Source organism: Aspergillus caelatus, assembly GCF_009193585.1.
Source record: "Aspergillus caelatus strain CBS 763.97 unplaced genomic scaffold BDV27scaffold_31, whole genome shotgun sequence".
NCBI classification, from domain to species: domain Eukaryota; kingdom Fungi; phylum Ascomycota; class Eurotiomycetes; order Eurotiales; family Aspergillaceae; genus Aspergillus; species Aspergillus caelatus.
Window position 1 is genome coordinate 55,479 of NW_022475294.1, and position 27,490 is coordinate 82,968.

General features: G+C 46.3%; 10 protein-coding genes across 10 annotated transcripts; 4 read left to right on the forward strand and 6 right to left on the reverse strand.

Annotated features, from left to right (window-relative positions):
* Positions 1 to 110: 110 nt before the first annotated feature.
* Positions 111 to 1,967, reverse strand: BDV27DRAFT_64418 (uncharacterized protein). Its single transcript, XM_032077174.1, has one exon. The coding sequence runs from the start codon at positions 1,789 to 1,791 to the stop codon at positions 520 to 522; it is 1,272 nt and encodes a 423-aa protein (XP_031930827.1). The 5' UTR covers positions 1,792 to 1,967; the 3' UTR covers positions 111 to 519.
* A 3,265-nt stretch (positions 1,968 to 5,232) lies between these two features.
* On the forward strand, positions 5,233 to 7,098 carry BDV27DRAFT_64447 (DUF409 domain protein). Its single transcript, XM_032077176.1, has 3 exons — positions 5,233 to 5,616; positions 5,672 to 6,278; positions 6,326 to 7,098. The coding sequence occupies exons 1-3, from the start codon at positions 5,301 to 5,303 to the stop codon at positions 6,819 to 6,821; spliced, it is 1,419 nt and encodes a 472-aa protein (XP_031930828.1). The 5' UTR covers positions 5,233 to 5,300; the 3' UTR covers positions 6,822 to 7,098.
* A 13-nt stretch (positions 7,099 to 7,111) lies between these two features.
* BDV27DRAFT_123347 (uncharacterized protein) lies at positions 7,112 to 8,953 on the reverse strand (the record flags this gene model as incomplete). The annotated part of the gene is made up of 1 exon (XM_032065851.1): positions 7,112 to 8,953. A coding segment is annotated over exon 1 (641 nt), but the record flags the coding sequence as incomplete, so codon positions are not given.
* A 3-nt stretch (positions 8,954 to 8,956) lies between these two features.
* Positions 8,957 to 11,106, reverse strand: BDV27DRAFT_64442 (dolichyl-phosphate beta-glucosyltransferase). Its single transcript, XM_032077175.1, has 3 exons — positions 10,574 to 11,106; positions 9,663 to 10,448; positions 8,957 to 9,573 (listed from the first exon to the last, which is right to left on the reverse strand). Exons 1-3 carry the CDS (start codon positions 10,688 to 10,690, stop codon positions 9,229 to 9,231), a joined length of 1,248 nt encoding a protein of 415 aa, XP_031930830.1. The 5' UTR covers positions 10,691 to 11,106; the 3' UTR covers positions 8,957 to 9,228.
* Positions 11,107 to 13,637: 2,531 nt separating this feature from the next.
* Positions 13,638 to 16,632, forward strand: BDV27DRAFT_64498 (uncharacterized protein). Its single transcript, XM_032077177.1, has 4 exons — positions 13,638 to 13,825; positions 13,989 to 14,130; positions 14,233 to 16,321; positions 16,375 to 16,632. Exons 2-4 carry the CDS (start codon positions 14,003 to 14,005, stop codon positions 16,585 to 16,587), a joined length of 2,430 nt encoding a protein of 809 aa, XP_031930831.1. The 5' UTR covers positions 13,638 to 13,825; positions 13,989 to 14,002; the 3' UTR covers positions 16,588 to 16,632.
* Positions 16,633 to 17,741: 1,109 nt separating this feature from the next.
* BDV27DRAFT_64525 (uncharacterized protein) lies at positions 17,742 to 18,600 on the forward strand. The gene is made up of 3 exons (XM_032077178.1): positions 17,742 to 17,952; positions 18,065 to 18,343; positions 18,448 to 18,600. The coding sequence occupies exons 1-3, from the start codon at positions 17,950 to 17,952 to the stop codon at positions 18,493 to 18,495; spliced, it is 330 nt and encodes a 109-aa protein (XP_031930832.1). The 5' UTR covers positions 17,742 to 17,949; the 3' UTR covers positions 18,496 to 18,600.
* Positions 18,601 to 19,120: 520 nt separating this feature from the next.
* Positions 19,121 to 20,277, reverse strand: BDV27DRAFT_64541 (uncharacterized protein). The gene is made up of 2 exons (XM_032077179.1): positions 20,243 to 20,277; positions 19,121 to 20,180 (listed from the first exon to the last, which is right to left on the reverse strand). The coding sequence occupies exon 2, from the start codon at positions 20,024 to 20,026 to the stop codon at positions 19,187 to 19,189; it is 840 nt and encodes a 279-aa protein (XP_031930833.1). The 5' UTR covers positions 20,027 to 20,180; positions 20,243 to 20,277; the 3' UTR covers positions 19,121 to 19,186.
* On the reverse strand, positions 20,086 to 20,845 carry BDV27DRAFT_123367 (uncharacterized protein). The gene is made up of 3 exons (XM_032065852.1): positions 20,527 to 20,845; positions 20,243 to 20,462; positions 20,086 to 20,180 (listed from the first exon to the last, which is right to left on the reverse strand). Exons 2-3 carry the CDS (start codon positions 20,366 to 20,368, stop codon positions 20,109 to 20,111), a joined length of 198 nt encoding a protein of 65 aa, XP_031930834.1. The 5' UTR covers positions 20,369 to 20,462; positions 20,527 to 20,845; the 3' UTR covers positions 20,086 to 20,108.
* A 2,031-nt stretch (positions 20,846 to 22,876) lies between these two features.
* On the forward strand, positions 22,877 to 24,558 carry BDV27DRAFT_169191 (major facilitator superfamily domain-containing protein; the record flags this gene model as incomplete). The annotated part of the gene is made up of 3 exons (XM_032074970.1): positions 22,877 to 23,080; positions 23,136 to 23,238; positions 23,297 to 24,558. The coding sequence occupies 3 exons, from the start codon at positions 22,877 to 22,879 to the stop codon at positions 24,556 to 24,558; spliced, it is 1,569 nt and encodes a 522-aa protein (XP_031930835.1).
* A 697-nt stretch (positions 24,559 to 25,255) lies between these two features.
* BDV27DRAFT_142526 (C3HC4 finger protein) lies at positions 25,256 to 26,783 on the reverse strand (the record flags this gene model as incomplete). Its single annotated transcript, XM_032069964.1, has 3 exons — positions 25,256 to 25,342; positions 25,386 to 26,500; positions 26,558 to 26,783. 3 exons carry the CDS (start codon positions 26,781 to 26,783, stop codon positions 25,256 to 25,258), a joined length of 1,428 nt encoding a protein of 475 aa, XP_031930836.1.
* Between the last annotated feature and the right edge of the window lie 707 nt (positions 26,784 to 27,490).

A 27,490-nucleotide genomic window follows, 5' to 3' on the forward strand; every position in this document is an offset into this window, starting at 1 on the left:
CCAAGGGGCAAAGAAGGCAAAATAATAAAACTAGAAGGTACAGGATCCTGCAGGTAACTGTAAAGAGCTGCTGCTAAGACAGTAAACTTACTAGATAATAACAGAATACGAGAGAACCGCCGGGGTTAAGGGATGAAAGGAGATAAGATAGGGATCTAGATCTGAGATTTGACGCAGGTCCATGCAAGGAGCCACAAACCTATTGGCGTTACCTGCCTAGTCAATATGAGCAAGACAAGGATTGTCTCAATTGGTAAAGAAGGTTTGTTTAGTAGGGTATACACAAATGTTCCTCGGTATGAAAGTGGTTTGTATCTTATCCCAAAAAGAAGCAAAGAGGAAAAAAAAAAATAAATAAATAAAAGGTAATACATCATCCCAAATCGTCACTCATGATATCCATAGATAAAACAGAAAGGACGCCTCTCCCGTGTATGAATGATAAACCCAACTGGTAATGTATGCAACAAATTCATAGTGTAAAACATATTGCCGCCGTGTAAAGTATCCAAAAATTTTTTAGACCCCACCCAGATTTGAGATACCAAATGCAGTACCAAAATTCGTGCTATTTTTGAATTTCAGTTCTGGCTCCTGACTAGCGCGGCTTGCAGCCTCAATCTCGACCTCCGGAGCCTTGGACTCCTCAGAGTACCCCAGGGCCTGTTTTGCTTGATCAAGGAGCTTCTGGTCTAATTCCTTAAGGAAGCCACTGTCATGCTCTTCATCGTTCAGTAGGGATAGAGGGCCTTTCAAGGCTGGATCTTCGGGTAGATCGGAGAAGTACGAATCGGAGTTTTCTGCGGGCTGCCGAGGTGCCGCTGGGGCAAGGGATTCGCCCTCCTTCGAACGCCCTTCGCTTGGAGAAGGCTGCTCAATTTCCACATCCGCATCGGCGTCACCATCAATAACGACCATTGGAGTGTGCCCGGCGTCCTTCGTCAACCTTCTCTCTAGTGTCCCCAACTCTGAAAGCCTTAACTTCAAACTGTTTCGGCGCTCTAGGGCTTTTTCAGATACGGAAGCCGGAGATGCCTCCTGAGGTGAAGGTGATGGAGGTGTCATTACGCGGGCGACAATTTCTGGAGGCAACGCAGATGATTTGAGCGTAATGCCATCAAGTTTGCTGTCGAGCTTCTCAATCGGTACTGGTACACTGGTGATTGCAGAATCGGCCGCATGGGCTCGAGGCGATAAAGCAGCATCAAGAGAGAGGCCTGAGATTGACAAAACTCCGCCTTGTTCCGGGTGCTGACTGTGGCTATCTGACTTCTCTATTTCAGGGAATACTCTTGTGGGCCGACCTCCGGGGCTAGAACCTTCCCACACTTGAGCGCCACAGTGTTGGTAATTCTCCTCGGATAAGCTTGCCGGAGGCTGTGGGTCGAATGGGTATTTAAATGTCAAACTGGGTTTCGATGAAGAGTCGGTTGAAGCTCCTGTGGAAGTAATTGTATGTCCAATACCCTTTAGGAGCGACTCGAGTTCGGTGATCCTCAATCTGAGCAGTTCCCGTTCTTTCTCCCATAGTTGCCTTTCTTCTACAAAAAGTAACCGTTCATTTTCGAAATTAGCCCGTTGACGAACAAGGAGCGACTGTGCCTGTTCCATGTAGCTTGCACTCAAGGCCGAAGCGTCCCTCTTGGTGGTCAATGTTCCTGGATGATGGACGGCATGGGCGTTCGGTACCGACTGGGTACGACGAATGGGAGTGGCAGTTGGTGAGAAGCGCACTTCCTTGTAGACGCTACCGTGGCCGTTTGGGACCTTTGCAGCAATTGATGATTTCATGATTGTGGGTGGTGGTGGTGGTAGCCGACTGTCGAGTAAGACAGTTCAAGAGATTGAATTCGATTGAGTACTTGAAGTGGACGAACCCTCCTATAAAGGGATAATTTGGGAGGGGATTTAGGGGAAAGAAAAGCGGTGCTGAATCAGAAGAAAAGAACTTTGGGTACTTAATGACCATTAGCTACATGCTTCACAAGTGAATTGACAGTCATGAAACAGTCACAGATGTTTGTTGGTGGAGACTCCCCCAGGATGCGACGAATGGAACCAGGGAATCCACCAGGGACAACCTACAGGAGTGGCGAAAAGCAAACGATCAGTGCTAGGTGTTTCCAATCGCGGAAAAACAGCTAAGTCACCGACTAATGAGGTATCAACGACGACGCCTGAAGCAGCCCTGCAAGAAGCGCATGGGAAGGATAATTGGGATTGGTAAAATGTGGTGGTGGGCTTCTGCAGCGACTAGGCGACCAAAGGCGGGAGAACAAGTGGACGATGCGCCTGACTTGCTGGGTTCACAAGCATGCAACAGCCGTTGGAAGCTGGTGTTGTTACCTGAGGTATTACTAGCGAAGCGGGTCTCTTGGACCGAAATTTAAGGCCTTAAGGCAAATGAATCAGAACTTCTTTCATGCCAGCCCAACAAAGTAGGCGTTCATGATTGGCCCACATGCGGGGAAAATGCCACTTACTAGTATCAGTTAGTACTACTTAGTAGTAGTTACTATGTACTAGGTAGTAAGGAGAGAAGATATCCTGTGGCTGGGCTTGAACCTCGCCTCGGTTGCCAGTGACAGGAAGTCGTGTGTTGCTTGTTTGTTCTCGAAATGAGTTTTTGGTTGTGTACGGAGTACCATCCGAGATATATGTACATGGAAGACATTACAAAAAAAACAATGACGTTGCGCGAATAATAAAGTTGACATTATTTGCTCGACGGATGAGGTCTCAAGCCGATCACGAGGGGGGCCATGACGTTATTTTCCTGCTGTCACCCCCAAATGCCTCTCCACACTATTCTCGATAGTTGCCTGTCTTTCAACTTCCTAATGCGGGTGCCACCGGAAAATCTCATGAATATCTTCTATAATGTCTCATGCTCCACTCCGACTGGTGCGTGCAGGTGAACTTCTGAATGATCAAAGTTCCACCGAGTGGCGGGCATCATGCAGAATTCCCGATCTAGTAATTCCGTAATCTTGTGACAGCGAGTAGGCGGTCAGCTTGGCTGCTACCGTTTACTGTAGTAGCCGTTCCTAGTGTGCAAGCACTCCTACTACTAGTGGTATTACTGTAGCATTATTCTTCCTTTACAAGTGCCGCTGCTTTACGAAGGCCTCACGTGATAACATATGGATCGCTCACGGATTGATCCGGGCACGTCAGCGAACACTCCAGGACACACACACCAGATAAATACTCACTCATCGTGCTCCCGGAGTCCTTCCGGGAAAGCTGTTTATTCTGTACCTATACTTAATACCGGAATAGTCTATCTCCTCTTAACCGAAACAATCTTCAAATGAACAACCCCCTCTCTATATAAATACTTGGGTTGATATCAAAAAAGAAACTCATTAGCCAGAATATTTATAGAAACGTGGAAATTATGGCACTGCACTACAGTGCCTACTGGATTATTAGCTATCCCGTCCTATACACCTCGTGTATATTCATGTATTTTACTCAGACTAGAAGTACCCATGTTCAATAGGATTCAGTAGCTATAATCTTGAACCTCTCTAGTCTCTTGTTCTATTCTATGCTCTTCCGCTTTCTGCTATATGGCTACTATTTTCGTATGTAGCTGTTGAGATGTTTGTCCTACAGTGTTTGGTTGGTCTATTATATTAACCTTGCCAGCTTTCTGTAGGGCTACCGTGATCTCGTTCAGCACTGCTATTCTTTGAGCCAGTATTATATTCTTTGTCCTCAAGTACGGACGTGTCATAAGTTTGTAAAGAGGCATATTTCCTTCTGAGTCTTGAATCGTTGCATCCGTCCCAAGTTTAAGAAGATACTTAAGCACCGGAATATATTATAAATATATTAATATCGCGTGGAGAGCTGTGGCACCGGATTTATCAGTCTAGTGGATATCGAGACCATGTATAATCAATAAATCTATGACAGCTGTGTCAATAGGACCACAGTCTCGAGAGAATAGAGCCAATAAATGTAACACTGTTTGTCTCTTATAGTTTGATATACTCGCATCGGCACTATTTTTATATAGAAATTGAAAGATATTCTTTAGACCTTCTCTATTAGTGCCTATGTAGTTAATCACTATATAGTGCAAGGCTGTGGACCCTTTATTATCCTGCACATTAATAGTGCTCGGATTGGCAGTCAACAATAATTTAAGGATATCAATATATCTAGAAAAGAGTTTGTCTTCTCTGAAATATTTCTCTTGTTCCTGTGTGTCATTGTCTATAGCTGCCCAGTGCAATGGTAGTATTCTAAAGCTATTACGAATTGATACTATGTCTGCAATTTTGGCATTGCCCAGATAATTCAGCAGCACTCGGATACCCTCTATATTCCAATAGATACTCCTATAATGGAGTGCGGTGATGTCCCGGAGATCAGTTTTAAACCCAAATCTAGGGTCTGTATGCTCCTCTTTTGTATGAACATTGGCTTCTTGTTCAATGAGACGGTTCACTAGCTTGTAGCTAGCTCTAGAAATGGCCAGGCTGAGAACAGTGTTGCGCGGTTGCGGTGAGAAACGAGTGTTATATTCGTTCTGGCCCATAGAGACATCGTTGACTGAAGCACCCTATCGAGAAGCATATGCATCAATTCTTCGCTTCGGGCTAGGCGTTCTTTACCTTGAATTGGAAATGAAATGGGAAAGGTACGGAATGGTTAGCACTATTATATCTATCATTCTACAGTAAATTTCTTAAGCACAGGGTTGGTTTGACTACTCAGAAGTGTCACTACTAGTCACCGACCTTTCCGCGGTTAATGAGTGGCTATATAGCCCTCAACCGCCTAATGCTTGTCTGAGACTCGAATCGTTCAAATATAGGGAACTCTTCATAGAAAATTTCGTGAGTAACAAAACAAGCCCTTTACTATAAAGAGGAACCCCCCCCCTCTTTTTTTTTTTTTTTTTTTTTTTTACAATTATTTCTTTGTTTTAGAACAGCACCTCGTACATAAATGTCACTCTTTCGCAAATGTCAGCTTTCGGATGTAAATCAAACTAGCAGTACAGCACCTGGCGTTTGGGTCATTATAAGAGCTAGTATCTGATAGTCGATCCGGCTTTTCGGCCTAGGGTATGTTATTAGTAGACTTGAACAGAGCAAAAAGCGGCCTTGATCTAGTCCCAAGTTAGTACTAGTAGTAGTTAGCCTCTTTAAGTATTAGTCCACTCCATGGTTTGTTACCCCTTCCATGGCCCTTTCACTTTCCATTCAGTACTGTAGAGCCAATCAGCTCGGTCGCATTGCCCGGGATCTCTTTTGAAAGTCTCAAATAATTGATCGATTATAATGTTAACCTTACTCGATCGATCCTATCGATATCTTTTACTGTTTTTTGTTACTTGGAAAGCTCTTCTACTTCTCCTGGTCGTCTTCAGTCCCGGTCCTGCGTATGATACCTCGACCGCCTTACTGGCGCTGGGCCGTAATGCAGCTAATACAGACCGCCATAGATTGTTGACACCAATATTGGGCTTGCTTACCACTAATTTAACCCGATGGGACGCTATCTATTTTACAGAGATCGCTCGTCGAGGCTGCCTGTTTGAGCAAGAATGGGCATTCAATCTTGGGTTCGCAAGCCTCATCAGAACCTTAGTTAATAGTGAGGGCACTTGTACCCCGGAGAGCTGTGGATTTACCGACTAACTATATGCCAGTTCTCCGACACGCAGCCGGCATAAGCTATGCGTTAATAGAGAGTATTATTGGCATCACCGTAGCTCATGCAGCTCACGGTATATCGGCTTTTGTGCTGTACAGTCTAGCACGTGCTATATTTCCTGGAAGGAAGGGCCGCAACCTTGCATTTATCGCCGCATGTTTACACATCTTATCGCCTGCTGGACTATTCCTATCGGCTCCTTATGGCGAGAGTACCCACGCTCTCTTGAGCTTCATGGGTTCCCTCTTGTTTGTACTGAGCTTTAGTTATTCAGGGGTTCCCTCGACTCTCTATGATACCTTGCTCCTGCTATCTGGTATCTTGTATGGATTAGCAACAGCCGCTCGCAGCAATGGTCTCTTAAATGGCATTATTCTCTTTGAGGAAGCCGTAAGGCTCCTGCACTCAATGACTAAGGGGATTACCTTCGCCAAAACCCGTCGACTAATCGCTGTTGGCATGGCTGGGATCTGCACGGGCCTCGGATTTGTGATACCGCAATATATTGCTTATGAGCAGTTCTGCGTGGATAACAGTGATCCAAGGGTATGGTGTCTTAAGACTGTTCCCAGCATCTATAGCTTCGTTCAAGACTATTACTGGTATGTACACTTCTCGGTAGTTACAATGTCTATTTTAACGCTAGTAGGAACAATGGTTTTCTTCGGTATTGGACTCTGTCCAATATCCCCCTGTTCGCTTTAGCTGGCCCAATGCTGGCAATCATGACATACTCTGCTATTTGGACACTCAGTGTGGGATCGGATAGACAGAAAAGGGGCAATGGCAAAAGTTCCTCTAATATGTCCAAAACGCAAGTTCACTCGGAGGCGCCATTAACAGGTCGTCTATTGCGTAGTCTAGCGGTTCCCCAGATAACCCTAGCCATCCTGACTTTCCTGAAACACCACGTTCAAATAATCACACGCATGTCCTCAGGCTATCCAGTGTGGTATTTCTGGCTAGCACATGCTCTAGTTGAGGGGCACTCGCTAGCGTCATCGGAGAAAGTGGACGTATGCCGGGGTAAGAAGGAGACTCGGATCATGAATCAGTACCGGTACGCACGCATGACTGTCTTCTATATGATAGTCTATGCCCTTGTTCAAGGGGCTCTTTTCGCTTCTTTCTTACCCCCAGCGTGAGAAACTTGCTTACGAGCAACAAATGCTATACAATTACCTCACCAAGCTTAAAGTCTTTAACCGTTTGCAGTCAGCTTGACTAGGTGGCCCTGTGGTGTTGCTACCTATTGTCAGCAGTAAGCCATAGTAGACGGTGGGTAAACAATTAGTCAACTTAGCTAATTCTATTAACCAACCTAGAAGCTATTGGGTTTAAGGCACTTGAAATAGATGGTGCCTGGTATGCTGGTCACAGGAATTGCCTGCAGCATATCCACTTCCACAGCCGACTTAGCAACCACACACTATGATCATCTGAGCAATGGAAGTCTATTATTATACCGAAATCTATAAGACATGCTATGTAACCCTTTTTGAACACGATCCTTGCGCCCGAAACCATGATTTCCTTGCCAATCTCATCTGACCTGAAAACTCCCGCTAATGAACCTGCCCGATGAAGGGACTCCGAGACATAATTAATATGGTGGGTGGAGAATGAACAGAGACGTTATTATCTCCGCATCTAGTTTCGAAAAACGTCATGGCGCATCGACCGCCAATCCACGGGGATAATGCTTTCCCCACCCTTGAAATCCCCAAGTGAAACCCCAAAAAGCCCCCTGAAGCAGAGAGTGCGACTAGGTATAATGCACCGAAAACCTGATAATGAACCCCATTCAAAAGGGGGAAATCAAGGAATAAGAAATAAAAAGAGAAAAATAAGAGAAGGATCACACGCTAAAGAAACGCGCGCTCCTGCGACCCCCTCCTCCCCATCTGAATCTTCCTCTTGGCCTCATCCATAACATGCCGATGAATAGACGGCAGCGCAAAAAACTGCATCTCTTTCCTCATCGCCCCAAACTTCGTCGCCAGATACCAAACGCCCCTAGCCGACAGCTCCCTGCCCCCAACAGCAGCCGACGGGAAATAAAACCTCGGATCAAGGTAAAACACAACACTGCTCCAATTCGGCAGTTTCTCGCTCAGAATCTTCCCGGCACGCTCATACTCCTTTAAGGTCCGCTTCGGCACGCCCGTCTGCGAATGCACAAAGAAGAAGATCTCAAAGCCGACACTGCGAATGCGCCTGCGCGCCGTCTCACTAAGCGTATCCAGGAACGCGCCCAGCCGGTCCAGACTAAACGCATTCAGGAAGAAAAGCGTATTATGCGAGTAAAGGAAGTCTTCGACTTCGTCGTGGATTTGCCGGTTCACGGAGAGCAGGCTGCGGACTTTACCATTCTCGCCTACCCAGCTGGGACACATTGATAGAGCGCGGTAGCGGCCCCGCGCTGTGAAGGAATTCCCGCGATCGTTGACCACGATCAGCGGTCTGTCCATGTACTCGTTTGGCACATCCAGGGCGTATTCATAGATCATCAGACGGATTTCAAGTGGTAAGCGGAGGAGGGGAGATTGTGATATTTGTGCCATTTCTTCTCTCTTTGCGTGAGCGCCTGGCTCAATTGCTGTTTGCGAGTTCGTATATAATAGATGGATAGATAAGATATTATGTTGAAGCTGTTCGGGTATAGATGGAGGTTATTGCCTTCTCGGAGAAAACGTGAAGTAAGACGGTATATAAGCTCCAAACGCCATACGGGAAAATGTCATCATCGACTGATCCGTATCACACCCTAAGCCATAGCTCCCCGATGGCCTCATGTATAGTAATACAGATAGCAAAGAGGAAAAAAGAAAAAAAGCAAGATTGGCAATAAAAAAAGGAGTCAGGCGAGTGCAAAAACTTGGCGTCAGAATCAGGTCATGCCAAGTAAAACAATGTGCTGTTCATAACACACGTCTTAAGACCAAGATGAGGCAAGGCAAGGCAAGGCAAAAAAAAAAAAAATTTCAAAGAAGCCGAGGGAGGTTATAGCATCACACCACTAAATCGGTCAGCTAACCCATTCATCTGCATCGCTCCCGATTCCGAGAAAAGGATGTTTTCCACGACGAAATTCGGTCCGAACCAACCGGCTTCAGGGGACGATCAAAGTTTATTTTGTGAAGGAAAAAAACGGTGAAAATCTTTTCTTTTGGGAAAGTTAAGTTGCCACCGGGATTTGGTTGGATATGGTAAAACCTATTTAATAGGAGCTAGGGAGATACTATAGTTCTTCTTGTTGGTATAGTATAGATGGATGGGATTTTGTTGAAACGCGCTAAGGAGCTCGATGGTCTTAGTGGTTCCCTGTCTACTATATATATGGCTGTCTGATTGTGTAGACGTCATATTTATCTGTCCTCGTTGCAACTTGTTTCTTGTCCATGTTTGCCACTTGGTAAACCGGTATATGGAGGTAGATGTCTAACATTCACAGGGGTATGACTTGGTAGAAATTGGAAATGCCGAAATAAGTAGTAATCGTAGTAAATACAAATCATTTATCTTTCCTTAACTCCTTCTAATTGGGGAAGCTCATGCGCGTCTATACACGCCTAGGGACCATGCAGCTCGGAGGACCGCCAGTCCCCAGGCCATTCCAATGCTGTCGCGAAGCACATTCAATTTGCTTCCAGTAACTTCTCTCCAGCCAACCGGAACTTCTGCCACTGGGATTCCCGAGAATTCAGCAAGCATGAGCATTTCCACGTCGAAAATCCATCCCTCCGAGTGCATATATGGGATGATATAAGGCAGCGATCTTCGGGAGAACAATTTAAAGCCGCATTGGGTATCTTTGATGGTAGCAGTCTTGGCAGGTGTCAAAAGCCATAAGATTAAGTGAAAAGAGTGCATCAGGAAATTGCGTAATTTGGACCGCTGTATAACATGTCAATATTAGTCCAGATGCCGCGACAGGGTTTAGTGCGCGGAATTGACCGAGTAATTCAGAGGGATGATTCTCTCACCTTGACAACAGCTTCACTCCCAACCATATGCGCCCGGGAACCCACCGCTACCCCACGGCCTTCGGTGTCCTCGATGTCCTGGCAAGCAGTAACAAGTTTCCCAAGATCCTGGAAATCACTAGCTCCGTCGGCGTCGGCAAAGACCACATATTGGCCCCGGACATGTCTCATGCCGTGGGTGACGGCGCCTCCTTTTCCTCGGTTCTCAGACAGCGTCACGACTCGAATTGTCCCAGGGGGTATGTGAACTCCCTCTTGAGTGCCTGGGGTCCAAGGACCAGCATAACCTTTGGGGTGCAGTGAGAGTTGATGGTCTCGGGCAAAACTAAGCGCCATCTCTTCAGTTTTATCCCTAGACCCGTCAGATACAATGATTATCTCCCAGCCCTTCTCGTTTCCAGGACCTGTCGCTGCATGGCCGTTCATATGCCCATTGGCCGGTTTCCGCTGTCGAGTTGTCTTTTTCTCTTTGGCAATACCGTTTTCATCAGTAGTATTGTGTAGCGTTCCATATGACCGCTCTAAGTAGTTGACAGCTTCTTCCAACATGCCCCCAAGCCGTTTCTCCTCGTTGTAGGCTGGTATCACCACAGACATAAAAAGGTCGGCTTTTTCAATAGTTGATTGATCGGGTGTCCGATTGGGGCGCTTGGACAGGGAATCTTGCCAGCAAGGTAATTGCTGGGGTTCCGTGATTGATCCATCCTTCGATAGTGTTCGGTATTTCTTCTCTTCTGGAAAGGGCTCTCGGGGTACAGGGGCGACGAAAAAGAGAGCTATGTAGGCCTGCATACGTATGCGAAAGAAAGAATGTCAATTAGTCAATCTTCATAAATAGCCCTAGGGGCTAATTGTATCATATAAAAAGAACATTGCCAGGAAGGTAGGGATATAAAACAGATGGCACTTACGAGTACAAATGCCCCGAGCAGAGTCGCGATAAGCGCGGTAAGGAGAACGGATGGGGGAACGCTGGAGAGGAGCTGGGCGCATTGAGCGCAAACCTCAGTCCACGGTTCTTGTGACATGGTAGAGTCGATCAATTGTAGATATTGAGGATACGTTTTCTGGTACAAGTTATAGTATGAGCTCAAGCGCTCAACTGAACAGGGACAATCCGGACTTGGCCAGCCATGCGACACGGAGCCTGTCTTGGAGAAAGAACTACCATGAAAATCGGACAGAATGATCGAGGAAGAGCATCATGGACGGGGACGTCGAGATGGATGGGGGAAGACGATGTGAGGGGGGGAAACAAGCGGACATATCTCCGACACGTTCCTGTCGCCAGCTTGGCCTTTTGGTGTTAGTGGATTCTGCTGCGCGGGTATTCATTGGAGGATTTGGGGCGGTTTGGCGGCGGATGTTCGTAAGGCACCCCACAGTTTTAGCGTCCCACGATTCTTGCGATGGATATCCAACAACGTAAGCCTTTAGGTCTGGAATACTAGTTGCTGGTTTAGGCTAATTAACGGCGCCCCTGTTCATTAGAATCCTTTTTGATTTGGTCTGAGAGTGTTGACCAGTATCCTTGCAATAGTTGAAAATAAACCGCAGATACTACAGAGCTAAGTCCTGTCAAACATTCCATACCAAGCTAATCGACGCGCAGTGGAGAAAGGAAGTATAGTATATGTGGTTCAAGATAGTACACCGTTAGTGTGGGCGAAAGCTGCACCTGGAATGTATTTGCAAGTTTCGGCAGAAGCAACTGTAGGTTAGCAACAATTCCCATTTCACCATAAATGAAGAAATTAGGATACGAGTCTTAACCGGGCTTGGAAGTAGCCGCGGGAGGGATGTTTAATAAACTCCCCCTGTCCTTATATTCATTTCATCGTTTGGCGGCAGGTCGAGGAGTATGTGTCCTGATCTTTCGTTGAATTATAGCTCACACACGTTGACATTGTCATGGTGGGCAGTAGAGAAAGTGAAGAAAAGTAATGATCTCAAGAGTCCGATAAAATGGCAAACCATGTTCACCAATTTTCAATCTACTGCAGTCTTCCTGGTCACCACGGCTCCCTAATGACATAACTGTATGAGGCAGTGCACCCCTTTGTAAATGAAGAGCCACATAGGATATGGCAACCAGATATGAAGTAGGCTTCCTATTTACAAGGCTCCGAGCCTCGTCAGGGCTGACGGGTGGACGAAGTCCTTGCTGATTGACCAGATCTGGTGGCCTTTAAACCTTTCACTACAGACCTAGACTTTGTCGCTTCAGTGAAGGCAAGTTGTTCGCCGACCAAGACTAACAACGCGGGTATTCTACTGACGTAGTATGCAACACACTGCCGTCATTAAAGGTGATGTGCACGTATTTATACTGGCTTCGAGACCAGCCCAGGAATCATCGATAGCACGCTCTGCTTGAAACATGGCGGCGAGTCCGATCCAGGCTAGGGGGACACAGGAGAGGGCAGAAGAAGCGGTGTCCACGCAAGGGAAGGCAACTGTCCAGAGTCTTATTCTTTACAACATCATTTGGGACCGATACCCGATAACCTTCAGCAGTCCAAGCGATAAACTGTATGCCCAGAGAGAGTGTTTCTATTCGTCCTTGGCTCGGGTAGACCGGGGATAGGCTCGGCTCGGTCGATTTGGCACGCAATGACCCATCCACTTGACATCTAACAGTCGTATTTGCTGGCATCCGAGCACCACGAACTATATACGCTGAGACATACTAGTAAGCTGACGCAATATCGGCAAGACTCCTAGTGGTGTAGAAAGAGAGACAGGCTGGTTGCTCTCTTCAAGACAACGTGGCGGGATAGATGTAACTTGCGACTTTTATACCTAGACGAGTATGAAAGACAGTTTGCAGAACTGACTCATAACAGAAACTACTGACTGTTGCGTATTAGTACCCACAAGAGGCTCGAGACTCACGCGCGTTGATATTTGCTGGAGCCAGGAATGCAAGTCGATGCGGACAGGTGGTGCAAGTTTGCTTGAACTAGCCAATCAGGGGACCCGTGACAATCGGCAGCGATTTAGGCCGTCAGGCAACTCTTCCAAATCTGAACTACGATACCCGTGTCTATCGGTAACTTTCCAGAGCACAGCCTTCTTGACAATTCACTATTAATAGCACGGAATCGGATCGCATTAAAATGGTTGGTGGATTATTGAACAATGGGATAATTGCGACGGAAGTCTACAGAGATTGATGGTTGGGTATTGGCAAGTATTTAAATTGTCGGTGAACGTCATGGTCATTGTCAGATCCACGAGGATAGATCGCAGAACTGGTATGGATCGAGAAGTGCGTCATAGAACAGCATCATGGGTGCGCCACATAAAATGTGGCGCTACCACTGGTTGGAGCGGTTCTGTTCGATTCTCTTCACGTCCTAAACGATCGGTATATCTCGTAGATTAGAATTGATCTTCAATGCAGGATCCAAATTAGTTATCGTACATTGGTGGGATCCTTGAAAAACGAAAAATAAAATAAACTAAAGGTTTGTTTTGCTCTCTTTTTTTTTGCTTTTTTTTTTTTTTTCCTGGCGGGAGAAATTATTCAGGGATCAACCGGTAAGCAACAAACACAATAGTCCAGAAGGCAACTGAAAGGCGGGCTGACTACCCGGAAGTGGCTTGCTTTGACTTGGGAATATCAGGCATTATTAAGTAAAGTATAACCCCAGCCAGCTTCGGACGATTTCCTGCTGCCCCTCTCCGCCTTCAACTTCTCTCTTCAACACCATGGTTGTCACTTTTTGCTCCATATCTTAACTGTTCCTATTTTTCACTCTTTGAGTCACATCGTGATATTCCTATAGTTGTGGGTTTTCTTCGTGTGTCAATGTACCGCGTCCCGATCTAATTTGTTCGTTTATCTACTAGGCAGATGGATGGAAGATGAGGCTAGTTGCCTAACCATAATATTACCTCCCCTCTTTCCTTCATAAGTAACCTCTTTGTCCCAGGTAAGCTTTTGAATGTTCTCTTTGTACCATAATTAGACCCACTTTTTGTTATATCTCTCTTCTGCAACGTGCTCCAGAGCCTCCAATATATGAATATAGACTGTGCACAATTCGGGAGGCTCTGTGACTGGAACGGATCAACTCTTTCTAACACTGTCGGTCTTTCCTCGTATCAAGCAAGCTTGATTTATTTTTACGCATTTAGCATACTTTAATACAGCCTTGGTAAATGAACAAGACTATTTCTTTTTTCCTTTTTCCTTTTTGCTTTTTGCTTTTTCTTTTTCTTTTCTTTCTTTCTTTCTTTTTTTTAAGGGAAAAAAACATCCTGTTTCTCTTGGACCTGATATTTTCTGGAACTTCAGAGTTAAGCCGCTAACGAAACCAGATGATATATCGTCTATGCTTCTACCAACTACAATGAGCAACGATAATGTTGATCGGGAAACGTTTCCTTTACGATTCCGGGATCCTGTAAGAGACCAGCATTTGGGTTCTCCCGAAGTTGGAATCGAGGCAGACTTCTCCAAGTGAGTAATTCACGCATCGTTAGGTGGCGTCTGTTAAAAGATGTGTCGAGGATGCCACCAGCCGCACCGGCAATTGCAGCAAGTTGTTGACCTTTTACGCAGGAAGCCGGTTGTACCATTAGTATCGGATGCTGGGTCACCAGCAGGGTCATCTTCAACCAACCAGGCGCGCCACTCCACCAGTTCTTCCCTTTTGAAGAGACTTGAGTCGAGTGGTGATATTCCGACTGGTTATCTCGCAGATGGTCTAAGTGATCCTGATAGCGAATGGGTATCTCCGAACAAGAGGCGTTGTCAGTCACGGCAAAGCAGACGGGGGCCATCCAGCGCCTCTCCCGATCGTCCAACCCGCAGGCCAATTACTGAAAGTCCAATGGCAAAGGCCCAATTTAACGAAACCGATACTCACTTTCGTAGTGCTTCTACTAAATCGCCGGGCGATCTCAATGGGGAATTTTCACAGACACACCACCAAAGAGACTCCAACCAGATTTTGAATGAAAGCCCACATATACCGAATGCGAACCTTACACAGGGCGCTATGGCTTCCGCGCCTATATCAAACGAATCTAGAGAGAGCTTGAGCCATGAACAGAAGATGGTTGGAGGGCACTCTGCGGTAGCTGGAGGTATAGAATCAACTGGGATCATCTTACAGCCAGAAACTCATCCTATAACAGAAGATCAATTAGCCAATGAGGTTCGAGGAATTTACGCCGGGCTCGTCATGGTGGAAAAGAAGTGTATCGACATCGTCAAACAACAATTTGTACAGGAAAGCGAGTTGTCCCATCAGCAATGGCAAGCCTTGATCGCCCTACATCGAACCTTACTCCAAGAGCATCACGACTTTTTCATGGCCTCGCAACATCCGTCGGCTAACCTAGCTTTGAGGAAATCATCAGAAAAGTACAATGTGCCCGCTCGTATGTGGCGCTACGGAATCCAGACATTTCTGGAATTATTACATCGTCGACTTCCTGAATCCCTCGAACACATGCTGACGTTCATTTATCTGGCTTACTCAATGTTAACACTGCTGTTAGAGACCGTCCCGGCATTTGAAGAAACCTGGATTGAGTGTCTTGGAGACCTGTCAAGATATGGGGTTGTTATTGAAGAACGTGGCTTGCTGGATCATGAGATCTGGGTTGGAATTGCAAGATATTGGTACAATAAGGCAGTAGATAAGAACCCTGATGTCGGCAGGATCCAACACCATCTCGGGGTTCTAGCGCGGCCCGATATTGTCCAGCAGCTGTTTTACTACACAAAATCCCTGGTTAGTGTGCGTCCATTCCCACGCACCAGGGTGAGTATCCTGCGCTTTTTTAGCCCGCTCTTGCAAGGTCCAAGAGTGATTGGTTACCCCCATGTCACGACTGCCTTTGTGTCCGCCCATGGCTACCTTTTTACGCAAACTACTGCAGTTCATTTCATTAAATCAGCGGATGAGTTCTTGTCCTCACTGGAAAAGTATATTCCCCGAGTGGGCGTGACGTTCAGAATGCAGGGAGTTTACCTCACTTCTTCTAATATTGCGGCAATGCTAGAATACAGTAACAGTGATTCTCTCCTATGCGCTGAATTTCACCAAGTGGCTACAAAGCATCCCAACCCATTTGAGAGTCTTGCTGCTGCCGAAGACCCCGTCACAAGCGCCCATGAGGCTGTGACTAGTTTCCTTACCCTTGGGGCTCAAAAGGGTCCCTCCCAACTGGCTTATGGGTCTTGCCTTGCTTTTGAGACATTCTCCGTTATGCTTGAACATGTTAACAACATGAATCTATTCCCCGCACTCCATACCTCTCTGGCATTCCTATGGTGTCTGTCATATACCGCGTCTGGTATGAAATGTGTTGAAGCCGTAGTTCCTTGGAACAGAATTGTCATCTTCCTCAATATGATCATTCAACCGGGTTTTCTTCAAAGACTGGTTCAGGGTTGGTTGACCTCCCTGGATGAATTTGACTTCAACTTGATCGAGGGGGCCGAGTTTCCTATCTCTAATGAAACAAGTTGGCTTCCGGAAGACTTCCTCATTCGTGGCCAGCTCTGGAGCCAAGTTTATTATCCTTCATCGTTCTTTGAGAATTGCCCTTCTGATCAAGATGGGCGGAATGTCGAACGAGAGTCCCTGAGTATCTCTAGAATGTACCGGTGTCTCTGGTTGGGTGTGAGACTGGCGAAGGTAAGTGCTCGTGGTCAAGCGAGAGTGTGGATGCTTGTACTGACATCTTTTAGTTCAATCGTTGGATAGCATATGACCCTTCTTCGCGGCAGTTTTCCCTGACGCCATTTGCTCTGGAACTCGAGACAGCTCTGAAATCTGAGACAATCTCAGAACTCGAGAAGATGGTGGAAACAAAACCTGGTAGTGCTATATACCTGGTAAGGCATAGGTTCCAGTTGCCTGGTCTACAAGACGGCGTACCGTGTCCTCCGTCAACAGGTTAGAATACATAATTCAAACATATATGTTCTTATGACAGTTCCGACAGATTCTTCCTAGTCTTGTCTAGCCCTGCTAATGTGTTTAGACAATAGTCATATTAACCAGGGCATCGTAAAGGAAAACGTAGTGCGTAGAAACCCCAATAGTCATTGTTCCTATCACGGGATTTCTGTACTAGGCGGAAACGGAAAAGATTGTCAGGATCGAGGAGAATTTCTGATAGCGGATGCTTAATGTTTGCCTGTGTGACTGAATCAACTTCTACTCTGGCTTTACTACTTTAAGTTGTTATTATATCTACAGTGAACCGAATCAACTGACTTTCTACTGATTTGTATTATTGGTGACCCTTTGCTACTTGAGAAAAGACACCTCTTATACTAGATGGTCACGAGTGACAGCAGGTTAGCCAGTCATATAGTGTTTCGAACTTGAAATCTCCCGAGCCTTTGTCGCAGTCGCCCAGAATGAATCTGGCCCCACACAGTTGTTACAGAGTCGCATATACTAACCTTGCTGTGCGATGCTGCTTTGTTATTCGGTTCCCAAACTACTAACTATTTTCGCGACTAGTCTCATTATTTGTCAAGTACATACATGCCGTGGTTCTGGTCCTGTTCATTCTGGTTACACCAACACTCACGAATCACACAAGGATGTCAACATTTGTGGTAGGCCACCTCCAGGCTCTTTTGTCTCCCTACTTGATGGACATTTTGCTAACAGCGTAATATACAGCAGTAGTGTTTTACATTGTGGAATCGATGCTCCTGAGCATGATATCGGTGCTATTGATGCCGATTCACAGCTCCCCGGTGGCCTTTATATGTACATTGAGAGGGTGGTACTTCAGGCTTAAATATGCAGACCCCGACTCTCTACACCACCGGGTATCGGCACCAACGGACCGAAACAGTATTCTTAGGAAAGATACACAGCCTACCTAGCCAGAGCGATGCAAGCATGCCACGGTCAACGTTGTCCAATAAAGAAGGCTCAGATCAGTACAACCATAGGCACCGTCTCAGCCGCATATTGTGCTCTAAGGCAAGGGATCCAACAGGTTTATACAACCAATAATGACTGAAACATGAATTCTGGGCTCCCCAGACCGCTCCGGCTTATGCAGAACCTAATATGAGTGAAGATTCTTCCATTCATGCGGTGGCTCTGCGAAGACACTGCCTAAACCTGGTGGAACCCAGAGACATATTACCCTTTCCTTCTTCCTAGAACTGTCGATCCGTGACTCTGAGCAGCCCTCATGATATGGTAGGGCTTGATCAGAATGTACAATTCCCAGCCAGTTATGACGTTTCCTCTACAAGCATTGGTGCTTCTCTTCCCTCTGCTAACTCTTGTTCATGGTGAGTACTCAAGTTCCTTAGCGCAACTACAGCCCTTAGTGTACAAAGGAACCCCCTCGTTCAGTCGTAATGCTCTCTGCTCGCTCACTAAAAAAAAAAAAAAAAAAAAAAGGGGGTCGAAATCATCAAACCAGCCCAAGGCGATCGACTGAACGCCATGGATGGCCTCACTGTGAGATGGAAATATAACTGCTTACACGACCCTTTGGAGGCCGATTTCCAGATTGGGCAAGAAGGACACAGTATTGATTCACATGCACTAGTCAAACTTAACGCCAGTTCTATAGCGTTTGAGTCTGAGCATGTTACAGGCCTTCTGGGTCCATCTGCATTCGTGAGGATATGGAACGCCGACTGGATAGACACCATGAGTGTTAAAGGACTCGCCAAAGTCAGTGGTTTTTTCCCTTACCATCTCTACTACCATTGTGTCTATGATATCGTCGATACCTCGTACTACTACTGTCAGACTAGGAACCGTTACTGACACCTCAGTCCCAAATGGCTCCCTGCCCACCACAGAACAACCCAAGACGACGGTGACGCTGACAGCGATTCCTGATCCTATACTGAGGAAAGCAGCCAAGAAGTTTCCACAAGTATGAATGCAGGAATTGGAGTTGGCATATCCGTTGGGGCGATCATGATCATCGCAGCCGCAGCCTTCTTTTTGTGCAGAATCGCAGGAAACAGGCCACTAGAGAAGATGTTTGAGCCGAGCTACCGTTACACCCGCTCCGAAGAAAGTAGCAGTCATGTCTGAGCCCGCAGAGCTCCAGTCAATATCGACAACAAAGCATGAATCCTATGAACTGCCTGTATAATGGCCATGGTGGATGGAGTGAAGCTTTCGCATGTATCCTCCAGACGAGGCATGGCAGGAGCGATGCAAGCATTCTGTTCCGTTGGGATAGTGAAAATGGATATAATCATCATCATACTTCCATGTCAAAGATGCCTACATTGGGAACAGTTGTGGAGGTTTACGATATCCTAAAATATACTCGAAACAAGGTACCACTCAGTGGTTTTTAACATTAAAAATGGATGGGAAAGCTTTCTCTAAATCATACCTCTTCCTTATATTCTTCAATTCTTAATCACATGCCCTTCCGTTTATCATCCACTTACCAGAACCTATAAATCCACTTAAGTCCAGTTACTATAATTCAGATTAATCGAACAAAACCCCAGAATTCGAATCTCAAGTTGTTATGTTTATAAAGTCATAGACTTAATGAAATACATCCATCAACCAACAATGACACCAAAAAAGCCTAGTAACCGGAGTTACCGTATCCACCAGAGCGCTCATTGGAACCGTACGCGTCACCTCGGTTATTGGAACTGTAGGAACCAGAAGATCCATAGCTGTCATTCTTTGAGCCATAGTTGTTACCAGAGGACCCGTAAGAGCTGCTATCCTTGTCACGACCGCTAGAGCCATAGCTATCATTCTTGGAACCGTAGGAGTCTCCGGAGGATCCGTAGCTGTTGTCGTTGTCACGGCGGTTAGAGCTGTGAGAGCCAGAGGAGCCATATGAGTTGTCGTTGTCACGACAGTTGGAACCGTAGCTATCATTCTTCGAGCCATAAGAGTCATTCTTGGAACTGTAGCTGCTGTCATTCTTAGAGCCATAAGAATCGTTCTTCGAGCCGTAGGAGTCGTTGGAAGAGCCATAGCTATTCTTCTTAGAACCATAAGAGTTATCGTTATCGTTGTCACGACGGCTAGAACCATAAGAGCCACTGGAAGTGCCGTGGTCCTTCTTGGAACCATAGGAATCGCCAGAAGATCCGTAGCTGTTGTCATCCTTAGAGCCATATGAACCACTAGAGGAACCATGGTTATCCTTCTTTGAGCCATAGGAGTCATTGTCATTGTCACGGCTAGAGCCGTAGCTATCGTTCTTCGAGCCCGATCCGTAGGAATCATTGGAAGAACCATAGTTATCTTTTTTCGAGCTGTAGGAATCATTCTTGGATCCGTAGCTGTTTCCGGATGATCCGTAGGAGTCGTTGTCCTTGCGGTTGCTGGAACCGAAGGAGCTGTTGTTGTTACCGGAGGAGCCATAGCTGTCGTTATCACGGCGGGAACCGTAGGAGTCGTTTCCTCCAGAACCGCCGTAGCTAGAGTTTCCTGAGCGGTTTGAGGACTATGCGACTGTTAGTGGGGTGTCGATGTTTGGCCGGGCTTTGTGTCTTACTCCGTAACTGTCGTCCTTGGACTGTAGTGTGCGATGGTGAGTTATTGTGAAATGTACCAATTGGGGTGAGGGGGTAGACATACACTGTACGAGTCATTTCCTACACCAGAGGACTGATAGACGTTAGTGCTGAGAAGACTTGACTGAAATGCCAACAGGGGGATAGCATACTCCGTAAGAGTCATTGCCCTGGCGTGACTAGGAAGCATTAGTAACGTTTGAGAACAAGTAGTGAGCGATGAAATGAGCAAGATTTACGCCATAGCTATCATTTCCACCATGGCCGCCAGAGCGGCTGGAGTTCTGATAGGCAATTAATGTTAGTGCCCGCCTTTACAATTGGAAGACGTGTGCGCAATGAACATACGTAGTCATTGTCGCGGTTGTTGTAAGACATTGTTTATGGCTTGTGTGTTTTGAGAGATTTGATTAGAGAGAAAGAATTGGAATGCAATTGAGACAATGTTCAGATCTGGAAAAGGAATACGAAGGCAAGATGAAAACAAACAGACGCAAGAGAAAGCCGTAATGGCCATTATTTATATCTCAATCAGGGGGGCATGAGGGGCAGCTCTATGTCGCTACCGGGCTTCCTCATCGAGGCAGCGATTTCTGGAGATCCCGTTCATACCCTTTCAGCTCATGAGGGGCAGAGGGAAGACCGAAATCACGCTATGCGCCCGTCGACAAATGAACAGATGTAGAGTGGGCACGATCCCATCTCTTGCAGATCGAACGATGTGGCAAAGTACGGCTGAGATGGAATGCGATTGGCCTCTCTTGGCACGGGTCAGGGGTCTGGTCCCATCTCTAAATTAGTTTGACCCAGAAGACAAGCCAAACTACGTGAGTATAAGGGATCAGCCACAGTTGGCTTTTGCGTGATTTCATGGGGACTGTGGCGCAGTCCATTTAGGGTTCAAGGGAGTCATCGACTCGACTCTGGTCCATTTCCACTCTGGGTTTCCTGCAGGTGAACAGGAACTTAACCTTCCTTTCATGCGAGATTTCCAAACTTTATCTCGGCGCTTGCAGAGGCCATACATACTAGTATTGCAGTGTGTCAGTTGCATTGACCCATTGCATTATCACACGATCTCCTCCAGAGCTCTATTCTCCACTTGGTCGGCTGAAGGCAGCAAAGACCCAGACATCCAGACCCTTTTGGACCCGGAAATAGCTCAACCATCAAAATACTACTAGAATTTGAGTTTCTTACGTATGCCTACGGCCCCTCCTTGTTCATTTCGCTTGCGGGGACTATGCTCATGTTGTCTCTGACCGACCGAGGATACTCAAGTGTTGTGACGTCAAAAATGACATTAACCAGCTTTCAACAATATGTGTATCAAAGTGCTTGCGACTCGAACTGTATCAAGACTTGGTCTATAGAGACTCGTTGATTAAAAGGGCTGCAATGGAGTTTGAGATCATTTTTCAATTCTCGAGTTTGTAACTATGCACGCCCTTATCTGATCAACTTGGCTATAACAACGTCGGCTCAATTGCAAGTTACTGTGTATGCGCTAATGAAAGCCAAGTTTTCATGAATAATACATCGATTGGGCAATCGCAAGTGAGCCGAGACATATGCAGACGGAGATAATCTCTCAACCCTCTCGTCCATGTGGTTAATTCCCGGTAGCGAACCCCACAGTTAGTAAAACTGCTACGTATCTCAGGTCACCGCTCAGCCTCACTTCTAGAAGAATCGACGCTACTTCATCTGTGGACATTCACGATATAATGTTGTAGGGTCCTAATACCATACTCGGTTCGGTCAAGGCCCCAGGAGGAGCAAGAAGCTGCTCGCTCGGCTCACAAAAGGCCTAGAAAGACAATACCTCAACGTCTGAGGGGTGTTTCTTCTATATTAACATACTACCATAGTCTAATATCTCAGTACAATGAAAGAAAGGACCTAGTGTAACTTGAATTGGGTCTTTAATATACTTTATCCACAGTACTGGATGCCCCTAAAACCCTAGGTGAGAGCTAGTTTCTTGAACTTGATATAAACCATGTCGAATGGCATCAAAGTTCGGGTGTTAGCTACCTTGATGCAGATATATTCATCGTAGCTGGATAAAAATATATTGGTTGAAACCTTTGACTCATTCTGTTCATGAGGCTTTTACTAAAGGGACAGAATGCTAAAAGCCAAAAGTAAAAATGACCTACCTTTCTATTTTCGTCTTCTCGAAGCCATCGCTGTCTACGTTGAGTATTTATACCTATCTCGGAAATATGTACTTTGTTTGCACAGATAATCACGGGTCACTTTATAATAACCACACGAAATTATCAACCTTTTATTCCTCAACAATAATAAATATCCACCAGATTACAAGGATGCGAATCCATGATCTTGGCCTCTACACTCAGAAAAGAAAAGGCTTAAGATGCAATGTCAGTTAACGATGACACCATACATTATTACACAGTTTTATAGGAGAAAAAGCGACAGTCATTCCACTAATCTGCAAGTTCCCATTCCATGGTGGGGTCAACGGTCGTATAGATAGTATTGCACAATCACTATGGGGATTGCACCATCAATGATAAGAAATCCGGTCATTCAGGAAGTTTACAAAAACAGCCAGATGAAGTTGGCATATATGCAAGGGATTATGACTTGTCATACATTTCATGAGAAGGGCTCCGCTTGGCATTTTGACAGCACTTGAACGAAACTTCAACATACGCCACATAGAGCCATGAGCAACAAGGGGGAAGAGAAACCCACGACTCGAAGAGCAGCAAAAACTGTTGAAGAGAAATATGCAGATGTCACATTACGCATTATCGAAGACCATGGCGATGAATTCGGGCCCCTAAGTCCTGGGAAGGAGAAAAGGTTGCGCCGGAAGTTGTATTTGAATATTATGGTTTTGCTTTCCGCGATTAACATTGTCCTGTTTGTGAGTATACCAGCAGTTGTTGTTTCATGGATCAATTCTAATGATCGGCTTGTAGATAGACAAGTCTACACTTGGTTACGCAGCGATTCTTGGGCTTTTCGAAGAGACGGGCATTTCTAAAAAGCAGTACAACGACTTAAATACTGTGTTCTATATCGGTATGAACTATTGCACTTACCTCTGTTATATCGGAGCAATTGCTGACATTGATTCGAGGCTACCTTGCCGCGCAATGGCCCGGACACTATCTTATGCAACGTCTACCCTTCGGAAAGTTTGTCAGTGTCATCGTCTTTCTATGGGCAGCTGTTATTTTCCTTCATTGCGTAGCGACCAAGTTCGCCGGCCTGGTAGTCCTCCGACTTGCCCTCGGCGCAGTGGAGGCTGTCATTGTACCCGCGATGGAAATGACCATCGGCATGTTCTTCAACCGTCAGGAACAATCCTTCCTCCAGCCGATTCTCTGGGTGACTTGCCAAGGAGCTCCCATCGTTGCAGGTTTCATCGCATACGGTTTGCTCTACAGCCATGGCGCAGTTCTTCCTTGGAAGCTCTTCATGATCGTTACCGGCGGAATCACCTTCTTCCTCTCTATCTGGGTTTGGTTCTGCTACCCGAGTAATCCTGCCGAAGCTCGGTTCCTGACTCTGGAAGAGAAAGTGCATGTTATTCGCCGAGTGCACGACTCCAGCCAGAGCTCGATCGAACAGAAGCGGTTCAAGAGGTCTCAGTTCATCGAAACTCTGCGTGACCCTGTATCTTGGCTCTTCGCACTACAGGCTTTCACTCTGATGTACTCAAATAATCTTACCTATGGCCAACAGAATCTTCTCACGACTTCTCTTGGTGTTTCCCAACTTGGTTCCACGCTCGTCGCTGTGGCAGGGGGCAGCTTCGGTGTCGCACTTTGTATCGTTGCCACCTTCGTACTGAAGTGGCTCCCAAATTATCTAGCGATTCATGGACTTTTCTGGTGTCTCCCTGCGATAGCGGGCGGAATCGGTATGGTGGCGATCCCCTGGGACAATAAACTCGCACTCTTAGCCTGTATGCTTCTAGCGGGACATACGTACGGTATCACCTATATCATCGCACTTGGCTGGACGACATCTTCTGCAGCTGGATACACCAAGAAGCTCACACGCAACGTAATGTTCATGCTCGGCTACAGCGTCGGCAACCTCGTATCCCCGCAGATCTGGGTCCCCAGTGCTGCACCCAGATACTACGGTGCCTGGGTATCCATGATAGTGATAAGTTGGGCAGGCACGCCCGCTATCTTGCTTATCATTTGGTTTATCCTAGCGCGGCGAAACGAGGAACGGAGAAAGTGGATTGCGGAACTGAGTGACAGTGAGCGTGAGGAGGGCTGTGTGGAACAGCTGGATGAGAATGGGCAGATCATCCGAAGAAAAGTTGACCTTGCGATGCTGGATTTGACTGATCTGGAGAATAAGTTCTTTATTTACCCGCTCTAGGTAATTGCTAGGTAGGCTGTGAAGGTACTAGAGACCTCAAGGTTCCACCAGTGATCTTGAAATGTACAATGTAGTTCTCACCCATACATTTTGCGATTAGAGTGGAATCTCGAGATAGATGCTAGATAATGCCTATTTACACATACCACTTCGCCCACGGTTCTATTGCAAGTTGAGCCGTCATCGAAAGACGACGTATGTGAAGGAGCAGGCTACGACCACCACATTATGCTGTTATATACGCAACTACGTGGTAAGTATATTGATTTATCTGGATGGCAAGACACTCTCGCATTTGGATTCGTCAATCTAGTTATCCTTTACATGAGAGTTAGGCCATTTGAAAACATTGATCCAGCAATATACTACAAAGGCAACAACAGGGAGATAGATTGCTACCCGAGTGGGCCATCAACAGGAGATATCCATGCAATTGAAAAAAATGCATGTCTAGCATAGATACAAATAGTGTCTCATAAGACTAAGAACCATTTTGGAACCAGTTAACCAGTCTGTCTCAAGTGCCAAACTTCACTGGCGAAGATCATGTGACCGAGATTGTTGATAGTCGTTCGCTAGAACCTATACTCCAAATAATGCAATCACCGCCCCAATTAGTCCAAAATATGGGGAAATGGACAAGAATCAGCGAAGGAAGTCATAAAGAACAAGAAAGCAAGAAGAGGCTAGAGATGCACTACATAACGGTCGTAAATCGTAGATTCCACCACACATGGTATCCTCCATTATAGTAGTAGGTTAGGAGAGATAGATGCGGAGCTGCCTATAGTCAGCATAGAGTCACTAGACAAGGTGCAAAACTGTACCTTTTGCTTCACAGGAGTGCGGCAGAGCGGGCATAGCACCGCTGCCTTTGGTCGAGACCGATCCGACCGCGCATGCTGCTCAGCACACCAGCGGCAAAGAATCGCATGTCCACAAGGAATAAGTACAGTATCCACAAGCTGGCTCATGCAGATTTTACACTCGAGGTTGACAGTCAGCTCCTCGTCATCCTTGGGTTCCGGACGCCCATCCTTCTGATCGTCAAGCCCCTTTGCGTGCGACGCGGCTTCTTCCTGTTGACGATGATGGCGGCGAAGGTAGTTTTCCTCGTATAGCTGCAAAGCATGGGTTTCATTGGAACGTGCGGAACGCAATAGCTCTCTCATTTGGAGTCTTCGAGAGAGCTCTATTTGTTCCTGCTGAGTAAGTGGTGGGGGCAACTGAGTCTCACTTCCCGTATTGGGCAAAACATGCGATGTTCCAGCCATCGTAATGTGACTCCTGTGGATATGGGGGGAAAGCCCATTCGAGGTATTTGGCTCCCTTATAGACCGAGTTCGCAAATGTAAATTCTGAGAATTTGTCCTGCTATGTAGCTGGTGGACAGATGGGGAACTTGAAGCAATACTATGAGTGCGATGCTGCCGCCTATGATGAATCGATGTAGACGTAGGGGAAACCCCTGCTTGTGGAAACTGGCCATATGGGCGAGATCGAAATGATACCTGCCGATTAAGCGAAGGAGCCACAGGGACATTCTGGCTCGTTGCCCCTAGTGTTGCCGACTGGGTATTAGCAGCATGCGGAACCTGTGCCGTGTTTTGATATGGTATAAGCTGCTGTAAGGCCTGAGCGGGGTAAGGAAAGACGTCTTGATAATAAGTATTCGGAGGTACGAATGGAGGAGTGGTCTGCCCAGTCATCGCAGATGGTCTTTCAAAGACCGCTTGAGAAAATTCAGACTCCTGAGGCGCATTATTCCCGTACTGACTCTGTTCAGTGCTGTCCAAGCTAACTGATTGGCCAAATTGGTTCTGCATATTAGGGAATGAGTCATTGCTGTGCAAATATTGCGGAGGAAACGTAGCAAATTGGTCAGGGGCCCGAGGAAAAGAGAGGCCGCTATTTGTTGTAGGTGTTCCAAATATGTTTGGACCTGGGAGATCTGATCATCGATTAGCAATTATGTGAATTGGAAACGAGCATTACTTACAGAGACCGCTGGCTGCGTTAGGAAGTCCATGCGGAATATAAGGACTGGAATTGACAGCCTGCGCGCTCAGGATACTTTGGTTTGTAGAGTTCTGCATGTTCAGTGACCCAGAAGAACTCATACCCCCAGGGCTGTTCATGACGGAAGCTGACAAGTTGGGATTAATCCTGGGGAGCTCAGGTATATTGCTTGAGTCCCAGGAATTCGATATGACAGGTTGCGCCATCGGGAGAGACTCTGTCAGCAATTGCAGGTTATTGAGGATTGTTAAAGTCCCGTGACGGATGGACTGAAGCTCTTCTCGGAGAGTTTCAATACTACCAGACTGAGATAGCTGACGACGTGGGTATGCTGTTTGAAAGGGGGCTCGAGAAGTGTTAGAGATGTTGTTCGAGTGGGACACTATGAAATCGCCAGGAAAGTTTTCGGGTGAAGATGGTAAATTGGCAAAGGTGAGTTGCCGCAGATGGGGATTACAAGCACCCCAGTATTCTAAATCACAAGACGCGGACCTGTGAGCGATCTAGACAGTGAAGGTCAAGACAAAAATGCACTAAATAAACATGAAAGAACATTCGATGAGTAAAATTGGGTAGACAATCAATGCGACAGGAACACTGTGCAAGCATAGGGACTGTAACGATGGAAATACGGACCCTCACACCTCCAGCAGTATCTGCGACGGGTTGTTTCTGTACTGTTTTGTATACTGTGCTCCTCTGCGGCTGATCGATGTCTTCCCGGTAGGTCCGAACAATACAACATACACAAGCAACAAACCGAGCTCAGATGAAGACAGCCGATAGCATGCTTGTGAGTGCAACTGGTACTGGTAGGTGAAGGGGACCAAGCAAACATCGTTTATTGCCAGTCGGTCCCAAGCTCATTGGTGGGTAGACAAAGCAAGTATTTGATAAATACTATGCTTATAAC